This window comes from Rana temporaria, chromosome 1 (genome assembly GCF_905171775.1).
Source record: "Rana temporaria chromosome 1, aRanTem1.1, whole genome shotgun sequence".
Taxonomy (NCBI): domain Eukaryota; kingdom Metazoa; phylum Chordata; class Amphibia; order Anura; family Ranidae; genus Rana; species Rana temporaria.
In genome coordinates, this window is record NC_053489.1 from 678951274 (window position 1) to 678962803 (window position 11530).

General features: G+C 39.9%; 1 protein-coding gene across 1 annotated transcript; it reads left to right on the forward strand.

Moving 5' to 3' along the window:
* The first annotated feature begins 9436 nt into the window (after positions 1-9436).
* On the forward strand, positions 9437-11175 carry LOC120945193 (serine/threonine-protein kinase SBK1-like). The gene is made up of 3 exons (XM_040359172.1): positions 9437-9599; positions 9771-9973; positions 10420-11175. The coding sequence occupies exons 1-3, from the start codon at positions 9437-9439 to the stop codon at positions 11173-11175; spliced, it is 1122 nt and encodes a 373-aa protein (XP_040215106.1).
* Positions 11176-11530: the final 355 nt, after the last annotated feature.

An 11530-nucleotide genomic window follows, 5' to 3' on the forward strand; every position in this document is an offset into this window, starting at 1 on the left:
AGAAATGGAAGTAAGTTGAGCAAAAATATATAAAACAAATACAAGTAAAAAGTGTCGGGTTTATAACGGTGTTTCCAATATACTCTTCTAAAATAATTGCAGGATATCAAAATTATTTTTAAATATTCAGTGGTCTATCCTTCCTCGTTCTTCTAATAAAACAAAATGTACCTATTGTATCTATGTTGCACTGAAAATTCTCGATCTAATGTCCTGACAAAGTGGTAAGTAATTTTGTTACCCAAAATCTATATACTTTACCAAATGATATCACTAGAGAAATCAGATCTCAGAGAGAATTCTTAGTCTAAAGCTGGTCATAGATGGGAAGGGTTTAGAGATGAATCTCTATAAATAAGCCCAGACATGGCGGCTCCAATATTCCTATCCTGACAGGTCCCTTGAATTGTTCTTCAAACTATAAAATGTGATCAGCATAAAAATCATATATATATTTATTTTTGTCAATAAAGTCCTTTTTAAACTAAACCCATTGGTATACAATGTTACTGGAAATTAGACATAATGGTATAAAAGAACCAGCAAGAACTTACAGTTGATGTCACAATGAGATGTTTTTTTTTCTCAATGAATTACCTTGTTAATATTTCCTTTTGTATGAGTTATTGAGTTTAGAATCAGGTAAATAATATTTTAAGATTAACATTTCCACCATATTAACCATAAAATGGACAATTATTTTTGTTTTATAAGTCAGTGAAGTTTTAAAATATTTGGGTTCCATCATGTTAATTCTATCACTTATTTTCTATTTTCTAGAAAACCTGTTTATATGTAAATTGAGAGCAGCAACTCCGGCTTATTTACATAACAGTTACATTAGAAGTCAGCCAATGGAAACCCTCCATTCTCAGACTTCCCCGCCCATCTCCCTTGTATAAAGCGGGCCTCAACCTCTCATCAGTCATTCTCCTTCCAGAGAGTATACTCATCTATTACAGCCTAGCTGGAGATTTGGTGACGTTTTCCGGTGTTGAGCTGCAGTAGAACTGAATATTCAGAGAAACTAACCCGACTTCATCACCACTGAATCCTCTCCACAGTAAGGTAAGGTCACTTCCATCTAACCAATCCATGGATCTTTATTATTTAATGAACATTCTGATAATAATACTGCAGAGGTTTATGTGATAAATATATAAAGAACTATATTTTAAACTGGCAAAAGAGGCAATGGATGGAGGTTCAGGACAGGATATTATGTAATACAATGTATAGAGAAGACAGAATAGACATTGCAGTGACCAGCCTGATGAAAAAGTTGTTAGTAATAAATTAAATGCAATAAAAGTTGAGATAGTAATTTGTGTGATGTAATACATGTTATACCATTGCATGATTTTCTTGTTTATAGATTGCTGGCTTTCCTTATTTAGTCCTTTAAATCCATAAATTTATGTCGTTGTGTTCCAGCTTTATATTTAGTGGCCAAACCTTATTCCTGAGTCACATACATATAGATGTGGAGGTCTATTGAGCATTTCATATTTATGGATATATAAATGAGGGTAACAGTATTCATATTTGACACATTTCTATGGTTTCTTTTTAAAGTAAATTTGTGTAATAAAAACATTGTTTTTTTTGCTCTCCAGGACACTATGGCCCCCGTTGCTCATGGTGTGGAACGTCTTCTGGACAGAATGGTCTCCTTCTCCTCACAAGGACTACAGAAGGTAGACATACAGGAGCACTTCCTCATTGTGAAGGAACTTGGAGAAGGCGGTTTTGGAAAAATATTTTTGGCACACAACAGGAACACAGGTAATTAATCCAATCACCATTTCAATGTCTTCTACAAATATTTATGTATATGTAAGTAAATTTGATCTGTAAGATATAGACTTTTCAAAAGGGGCCACTAATTGTAGAAATTACCAGCTTAATATTTCCAATTTTTTTATCTAAGGTTAACTTATTTTTTGTTTTGCACAGGTCAAAGAATGGCATTGAAGGTCATTGATAAAAACAGAAGCAGTCAGCGGTCTTTCCTCCGGGAGTTCAGTATTTCCTTTTTACTTTCAGTTCATCCCAACATCATTGAATGCTGTGGTTCCGCCTTCACCACCACCGACCACTTTGTATTTGCCCAAGAACTGGCACCTCTTGGCGATCTACTCTCCATGATTATACCAAATGTAAGTACAATTAGAATACTGTATAAGTACAAATATATATATATTTTTGTAGGTTTGCATAGAGTTAAGAGTTCCTGACAATTTATTTGATGCTGTCTGTATCCTTTTGGAAAGATTTCCTGTCACTTTCTCTCCCAGAGATGTAACAAGAAGTCAGAGGAAACTCTCTTAGCTTACGTTGGTAGAGGTGTTCATGTTGAAAGATTTACTTGAAGCTATTATAACTATTTGTACTTGTTCTGAGCATCTAAATATGGAAAAATACATGCATACATACTGTACATAGGGCTATACATATAATTTTATTGTTTCTGGGTAAATCCGAATTTCTTGTTTCTTGAGAAGTATTCATATGTTCTCCAGTCCTTATATTCTACAATACTGTATTTCACATATTTTGTACCTTGGTTATTTTTATTAATTAACTTTTTTTCTTTTTTTATTAGGTTGGAATTCCAGAACATGCAGTAAAAAGATGTGCTGTGCAGATCTCAAGTGCTCTTGAATTCATGGCAGCAAAAGGACTGGTACACATGGATGTGAAGCCAGATAATGTTTTAGTTTTTGACCAGGACTGCCACTCCATCAAGCTCACAGACTTTGGCCTTGCTAAGGTCAAAGGGACAGTGATTAGGGGCAAGTGTGGCACCACGTCCTTTATGGCTCAAGAAATGTGCAAAGTTGAAATTTCAGATGGCTTGGTTGCGGATGGAAGCCTTGACGTTTGGTCGTTCGGAGTGGTCATCTATTGCCTACTTACAGGGGAGCTTCCATGGGAGGATGCCATTCCCGAAGACGTCAAATATAAACGTTTTGTTGAATGGCAAAGCAATTTCCAAATGCACAAATTTCCTGAAACATTGACCAAGGTTGGCTCTGGGATTTGGTGGATGTTGGGTGATCTTTGGGCCATTGACTGTACTAAAAGATGTCAACCTTCGGAAGTGCTTAAGTACCTGAGTGAAAGTTGGAAAGCAGAAACCATAAGACAAGGTGATGAGGATCCCATAGAAAAAAGTTATTATGTGCAATCTCATGAACCCCTGTGTGAGGCTTCCCATCTGAACACCTCACAAGACAGTGATACAACTTTCAGGTCCACGTCTGGTCACTTGGTTATAGACACTTCTGTATCTGAATTTGACATTACTCCTGAGCCACAGAAGTACAACATGGCAGAGGCTCTAATCGTGTTCGATTGATGAGTTCTCTTTACATGTTGGTGTAGAAGTAAATATTGGTTAAACGAGAATTGGAAGGTGATGGAGCACCTAAAAGAACATCACATATGGTCGGTAGGGATGAGCTCGGTGTTCGGGTCGAACATCGGGTGTTCGCTCGTTCGTCAAAAAACAAAAACATTATGAGGTGTTAAGGGCAAATTCAAGCAGCGCTGGATGCCCCATAAAGACAGGTTGCCCTCCAGGGTGCAGCTGAAAGGCAGCCACCCTATTGCATCACACCGCAGAGCTAAGCAGGTGCAGGGCGCTGCTGACTCCCCACTTATTTTGAAAAGTTCTTTTGGTGTGCGCCCTTTTTGACACGTGTGCAGCAGATCGCAACGTTGCTGTTTGCAACATATGTCTAAGGCAGATCAAGCGTGGCCAAAAGAGCAACCGCTTGGGCACCACATGCTTTACCAGACATATGACCAACTCCCATGCAGCCCATTGGCAAGAGCATTTGAAAGACCCACATCAATAAACAAGGCGGACTTCTCCTTGCTCCTCAACTGTTATCTCCAGCCCCACTATACCTCCAGTCCTCTCAGAAACCTGCACTGAGGGGAATGTAGGTATAGCAATAGGTGTCCCAAGTACTTGCGGCCAATCTGCTAGAAAATTTAGCAATACACCACCATCCGTTTTTTGCAGGCAAATTTCCCTACCCCAGTTGCTAAATCGTAGAAAGAAATCTTGTCCCAGCCATCCACATGCTCAGAGTCTGAATGCTAGCTTGGCCAAATTGCTAGCACTGCAACTGCTGCCTTTTCAGCTGGTAGACTCTGTCCCCTTTTGTGGAATGTGTGGTGCCTCAGTAGAAGGTTCCCAAATGCCCTTTCTTTTCATGGAAGGCCTTTCTGGCTCTCTACCAGCATGTGGAAGGCAATGTCTTTGCTTTGCTGTACAGGGGGGTCAGCGGTAAGGTGCATATTACTGCTGACTCATGGTCCAGCAGGCATGGACAGGGACGTTACCTTTCTTTCACGGCACACTGGGTAACTCTGCTGGCAGCTGGGAAGGATGGAGGACAGGGTTTAGTATTGTTGGGGCTTGTTCCACCACCACGCCTCCAAAATGCTAGTAGTGATTCTGCCACAGCTCTCTCCTCCACCCATTCCTCTTCTTCTTCCTCTATGGCCTCTTCCTCTGCAGATTTGTCTTCTGAACCAGCAGTGCTCAATAGGCGTTCAAGGGGCTATGCAAGCACTCAGGCAAAAGGATACAATGCAGTGCTTGAGTTGGTCTGCTTAGATGACAGGAGCCACACTGGGGCAGATATTCTGTCATCTCTGCAGGGGCAGACTCAGGTGGTTGACGCTGCACCAGCTTTAGCCAGGAATGGTTGTATGCGACAATGGCACCAACCTCCTCTCTGCCCTCTGACAGGGACTCTTGACCCATGTTCCCTGTTTGGCTCACGTCCTGAATTTGGTGGTGCAGTGGGTCTTGAGCAGGTACCTGGGCTTACAGGACCTCCTGAGGCAGGCCAGCAAAGTCTGTGGTAATTTTTTTCCGCCGGTCATATGCCAGTGCTCAGCTGGATGGCATTCAAAGGGAATGCAACCTGCCCAAGAACTGCCTCATTTATGACATTCCCACCAGGTGGAACTCAATGTTGGCAATGCTGCAGCGGCTGCACGCGCAGCAGGGGGCCATCAATGAGTATCTGTGTGAGTATGGCACCAGAACAGGGTCAGGGGAGCTTGGCTTTTTTTTTGCCCTGCCAGTAGCTATCGATCACTGTCACCACTTGAGGAGGCCACAAGGATGGTGAGCAGTGACAGTGCATGCATGCATCAGTGTTACTGTCCCTCTTGTCTTGCAGTTGGAGCACACGCCTCATGGAAAAATGGACAGGGCACTTGAGGCAGAACAAACTGAAGGAAGAGGAGGACTTCCTTACCTTTCAAGGCCCCCTTTATCAAGATAGTATTCCTGCGGGCCCGCTGATCACACAGGAAGAAGAAGAGGAGGAGGATTGTGTCAGCATAGAGGTGGAGGACAACACTCATCAGCAGTCCTCAAGAGATCGTTTTCAGTCCCCATGGAGTTGTATGTGGCTGGGAGGAGGTGTTTGCAGATCATTTGACCTTAGTGACCCAGAGAACTCAGGATGGAATGCCTCTGCTCTAGAGAATGAGATGAATCTCTAGAAATAAGCCAAGACATGGCAATTTCAATATTCATATCCTGACAGGTCCCTTTAATTGAATATTCCATACACAGGACTGAGACACAACATTTATAATAACAATGGTATCTACCCTGAATAGTTTGAGCCTACACCCGAAATACAATAGACAGAGGGGACATGGGGAACAATAGTGATGGGGTACGGTGTAAATAGTAAACACAACAAACAATAGTACTGGTGGACCCTCCAGGAAGACAATATGAATACTAAACACTGGCAGTATTATTCTAATGCCAACTACAACCAATTCAACAGACAATGTTAGGGGTGAAAAATGTATCTCAACTAATAAAAAATAAAGTATGCTAGATGCAAGATATATTAAAAAACAATCCAATAAATCTTTATCTGATTCAAAGACCATATACACAGCTCCATACCCTAGAACATTTGTAACAATGCAAAGAAAGACCAAAACTCTTATCTACTTGTGAAAATTGGAAGTCACTTCTATAAATTTCCACTTTTCCAACACTAAAGCCCCCAAAACACTTTCTCCTGTAACTCTAATGCCCCGTACACACGATCGGTCCATCCGATGAAAGCGGTCTGATGGACCGTTTTCATCTGTTAACTGATGAAGCTGACTGATGGTCAGTCGTGCCTACACACCATTGGTTAAAAAAACGGTCATGTCAGAACACGTTGACGTAAAACAGAATGACGTGCTGAAAAAAAAGAAGTTCAATGCTTCCAAGCATGCGTCGACTTGATTCTGAGCATGCGTGGATTTTTAACCGATGGTCGTACCTACTAACGATCGTTTTTTTTCTATCTGTTAGGAATCCATCGGTTAAATTTAAACCACTTTGGCTTTTTTTTAACCAATGGATAAATAACCAATGGCGCCCACACACGATCGGTTTGGACCGATGAAAACGGTCCATCAGACCATTCTCATCGGTTTAACTGATCGTGTGTAAGCGGCATTAGTTTCCCTTTCCTGAAAAATACAATGGGGCAGATCCAGAGAGAGAGTACGCCGGCGCATCTACTGATACGCCGGCGTACTTTCAAATTACCCGCGTTGTATTGTTGTTTTGAATCCTCAAAACAAGATACAACGGCATCTGGGTTAGATCCGACAGGCTTACGTCTTTGTACACCTTCGGATCTTAGATGCAATTCTTCGGCGTCCGCTGGTTGGCGTTCACGTTGTTTTCTGCGTCGAGTATGCAAATTAGCTATTTCCGATGATCCACGAACGTACGAGCGGCCGTCGCATTCCTTTATGTCGTCTCTAGTCGGCTTTTTCCGGCGTATAGTTAAAGCTGGTATTTCGTGGCGTATAGTTAGACTTGCCTTGTTAAGTATGGCCGTCGTTCCCGCGTTTATTTTGAATTTTTTTTTTTTTTGCGTAAATCGTCCGTGAATCGGGATGGACGTAATTCACGTCTATGTTAAAAAAAATGACGTCATTGCGACGTCATTTAGCACAATGCACGGCGGGAAATTTAGGGACGGCACATACGCAGCTCATTCGGCGCGGGGACGCGCTTCATTTAAATGAAACACGCCCCCTAATCGCCGTTTTGAATTCCGCGCCGTTACGCCACTTGAGATACACGACGCCGCCGTAACTTATGGCGCAAATTCTTTATGGATTCGATTTGAAGCCAGGAAAGGTACGGCGGCGTAGCGTATCTCGGATACGATGCGCCGGGGCAGATCTTTGTGGATCTGCCCCAATGCATTTAGTTGACACAAAATCTAAATAAAAACAAATCACTTAAGGTTTGACACAGGAATTTTCATATACACAGGACTGAAACTCAACATTTATAATGACAATGGTATCAACCCTGAATAATCTGAGCCTACACCCAAAAGACAATAGACAGAGGAGACTCTCTGGGAACAATAGTGATTTAATATGGTGTATATAGTAAACACAACAAACAATAGTACAGGTGACCCTCCAGGAATACAATATGAATACTAAACTCTGGCAGTGTTATGGTAATGACTACCACACCCAATTCAACAGACAACAGACAATGTTAGGGGGGTAGAACACCTAGAAAATTAATTTCAACTAATAAAAAATAAAGTGTGCTAGATGTAAGAGATATTAAACAAAATCCAATAAATCTTTACCTGATTCAAAGACTACATACATATCTCCATACCCTAGAAAATGTATATCAACGCAAAGAAAGACTAAAACTCTTATCTACTTGTGAAAATACGAAAGTCACTTCTATACATTTCCACTTTTCCAACACTAAAACCCCGAAAACACTTTCTCTTGTAACTCTTAGTTTCCCTTTCCTGAAAAATACAATGCAATTAGTTGACATAATATCTAAATAATAAAAAAAAAAAACACACATCTCAGAGAGACTTCTTAAAAGGAAATAGGAAGGGAAGGTTAACAAACCCAGGGACTTCTTATAAAACAAAATGTGTCTATTGTATCTATGTTGCACTGAAAAGTATCGATCTAATGTCCTGACAAAGTGGTAAGTAATTATGTTACCCAAAATCTATATACTTTACCAAATGATATCACTAGAGGAATCAGATCTCAGAGAGAATTCTTAGTCTAAAGCTGGTCATAGATGGGAAGGGTTTAGAGATGAATCTTTATAAATAAGCTCAGACATGGAGGCTCCAATATTCCTATCCTGACAGGACCCTTTAGTTGTTCTTCAAACTATAAAATGTAATCAGCATAAAAATCATATATAAATTTATTTATTTTTGGCAATAAAGTCCTTTTTAAACTAAACCCATTGGTATACAATGTTACTGGAAATTATACATAATGGTATAAAAGAACCAACAAGAACTTACAGTTGATGTCACAATGAGATGTTTTTTTTTTCTCAATGAATTACCTTGTTAGTATTTCCTTTTGTATTAGTTATTCAGTTTAGAATCAGGTAAATAATATTTTAAGATTAACATTTCCACCATATTAACCATGAAATGGACAATTATTTTTGTTTTATAAGTCAGTGAAGTTTTAAAATATTTGGGTTCCATCATGTTAATTCTATCACTTATTCTCTAGAAAACCTGTTTATATGTAAATTGGGAGCAGCAATCCAGGCTTATTTACATAACATTTACATTAGAAGTCAGCCAATGGAAACCCTCCATTCTCTGACTTCCCCGCCCATCTCCCTTGTATAAAGCGGGCCTCAAACTCTCATCAGTCATTCTACTTCCAGAGAGTATACTCATCTATTACAGCCTAGCTGGAGATTTGGTGACGTTTTCCGGTGTTGAGCTGCAGTAGAACTGAATATTCAGAGAAACTAACCCAAATACATCACCACTGAATCCTCTCCACAGTAAGGTAAGGTCACTTTCATCTAACCAATCCATGGATCTTTATTATTTAATGAACATTCTGATAATAATACTGCAGAGGTTTATGTGATAAATATATAAAGAACTATATTTTAAACTGGCAAAAGAGGCAATGGATGGAGGTTCAGGACAGGATATTATGTAATACAATGTATAGAGAAGACAGAATAGACATTGCAGTGACCAGCCTGATGAAAAAGTTGTTAGTAATAAATTAAATGCAATAAAAGTTGAGATAGTAATTTGTGTGATGTAATACATGTTATACCATTGCATGATTTTCTTGTTTATAGATTGCTGGCTTTCCTTATTTAGTCCTTTAAATCCATAAATTTATGTCGTTGTGTTCCAGCTTTATATTTAGTGGCCAAACCTTATTCCTGAGTCATATACATATAGATGTGGAGGTCTATTGAGCATTTCATATTTATGGATATATAACTGAGGGTAACAGTATTCATATTTGACACATTTCTATGGTTTCTTTTTAAAGTAAATTTGTGTAATAAAAACTTTGGGTTTTTTTTGCTCTCCAGGACACTATGGCCCCCGTTGCTCATGGTGTGGAAAGTCTTCTGGACAGAATGGTCTCCTTCTCCTCACAAGGACTACAGAAGGTAGACATACAGGAGCACTTCCTCATTGTGAAGGAACTTGGAGAAGGCGGTTTTGGAAAAATATTTTTGGCACACAACAGGAACACAGGTAATTAATCCAATCACCATTTCAATGTCCTCTACAAATATTCATTTATATGTAACTAAATTTGATCTGTAAGATATAGACTTTTCAAAAGGGGTCACTAATTGTAGAAATTACCAGCTTAATATTTCCAATTTTTTGATCTAAGGTTAACTTATTTTTTGTTTTTCACAGGTCAAAGAATGGCATTGAAGGTCATTGATAAAAACAGAAGCAGTCAGCGGTCTTTCCTCCGGGAGTTCAGTATTTCCTTTTTGCTTTCAGTTCATCCCAGCATCATTGAATGCTGTGGCTCCGCCTTCACCACCACCGACCACTTTGTATTTGCCCAAGAACTGGCACCTCTTGGCGATCTACTCTCCATGATTATACCAAATGTAAGTACAATTAGAATACTGTATAAGTACAAATATATATATATATTTGTAGGTTTGCATAAAGTTAAGAGTTCCTGACAATTTGTTTGATGCTGTCTGTATCCTTTTGGAAAGATTTCCTATCACTTTCTCTCCCAGAGATGTAACAAGAAGTCAGAGGAAACTCTCTTAGCTTAGGTTGGTAGAGGTGTTCATGTTGAAAGATTTACTTGAAGCTATTATAACTATTTGTACTTGTTCTGAGCATCTAAATATGGAAAAATACATGCATACATAATGTACATAGGGCTATACATATAATTTTATTGTTTCTGGGTAAATCCGAATTTCGTGTTTCTTGATAAGTATTCATATGTTCTCCAGTCCTTATATTCTACAATACTGTATTTCACATATTTTGTACCTTGGTTATTTTTATTAATTAACGTTTTTTCTTTTTTTATTAGGTTGGAATTCCAGAACATGCAGTAAAAAGATGTGCTGTGCAGATCTCAAGTGCTCTTGAATTCATGGCAGCAAAAGGACTGGTACACATGGATGTGAAGCCAGATAATGTTTTAGTTTTTGACCAGGACTGCCACTCCATCAAGCTCACAGACTTTGGCCTTGCTAAGGTCAAAGGGACAGTGATTAGGGGCAAGTGTGGCACCACGTCCTTTATGGCTCAAGAAATGTGCATAGTTGAAATTTCAGATGGCCTGGTTGCGGATGGAAGCCTTGACGTTTGGTCGTTCGGAGTGGTCATCTATTGCCTACTTACAGGGGAGCTTCCATGGGAGGATGCCATTCCCGAAGACGTCAAATATAAACGTTTTGTTGAATGGCAAAGCAATTTCCAAATGCACAAATTTCCTGAAACATTGACCAAGGTTGGCTCTGGGATTTGGTGGATGTTGGGTGATCTTTGGGCCATTGACTGTACTAAAAGATGTCAACCTTCGGAAGTGTTTAAGTACCTGAGTGAAAGTTGGAAAGCAGAAACCATAAGACAAGGTGATGAGGATCCCATAGAAAAAAGTTATTATGTGCAATCTCATGAACCCCTGTGTGAGGCTTCCCATCTGAACACCTCACAAGACAGTGATACAACTTTCAGGTCCACGTCTGGTCACTTGGTTATAGACACTTCTGTATCTGAATTTGACATTACTCCTGAGCCACAGAAGTACAACATGGCAGAGGCTCTAATCGTGTTCGATTGATGAGTTCTCTTTACATGTTGGTGTAGAAGTAAATATTGGTTAAACGAGAATTGGAAGGTGATGGAGCACCTAAAAGAACATCACATATGGTCAGTAGGGATGAGCTCGGTGTTTGGGTCGAACATCGGGTGTTCACTCGTTCGTCAAAAAACAAACATTATGAGGTGTTAAGGGCAAATTCAAGCAGCGCTGGATGCCCCATAAAGACAGGTTGCCCTCCAGGGTGCAGCTGAAAGGCAGCCACCCTATTGCATCACACCGCAGAGCTAAGCAGGTGCAGGGCGCTGCTGACTCCCCACTTATTTTGAAAAGTTCTTTTGGTGTGCGCCCTTTTTGACACGTGTGCAGCAGATCG

Excerpts from the sequence above, each read along its gene's own strand:
- LOC120945193 (XM_040359172.1), top strand. The coding sequence starts at position 9,437 with ATGGCCCCCGTTGCTCATGGTGTGGAAAGTCTTCTGGACAGAATGGTC. Across the intron at positions 9,600-9,770 it reads GGCACACAACAGGAACACAG|GTCAAAGAATGGCATTGAAG; the intron begins GTAATTAATCCA and ends TGTTTTTCACAG. Across the intron at positions 9,974-10,419 it reads TCTCCATGATTATACCAAAT|GTTGGAATTCCAGAACATGC; the intron begins GTAAGTACAATT and ends TTTTTTTATTAG.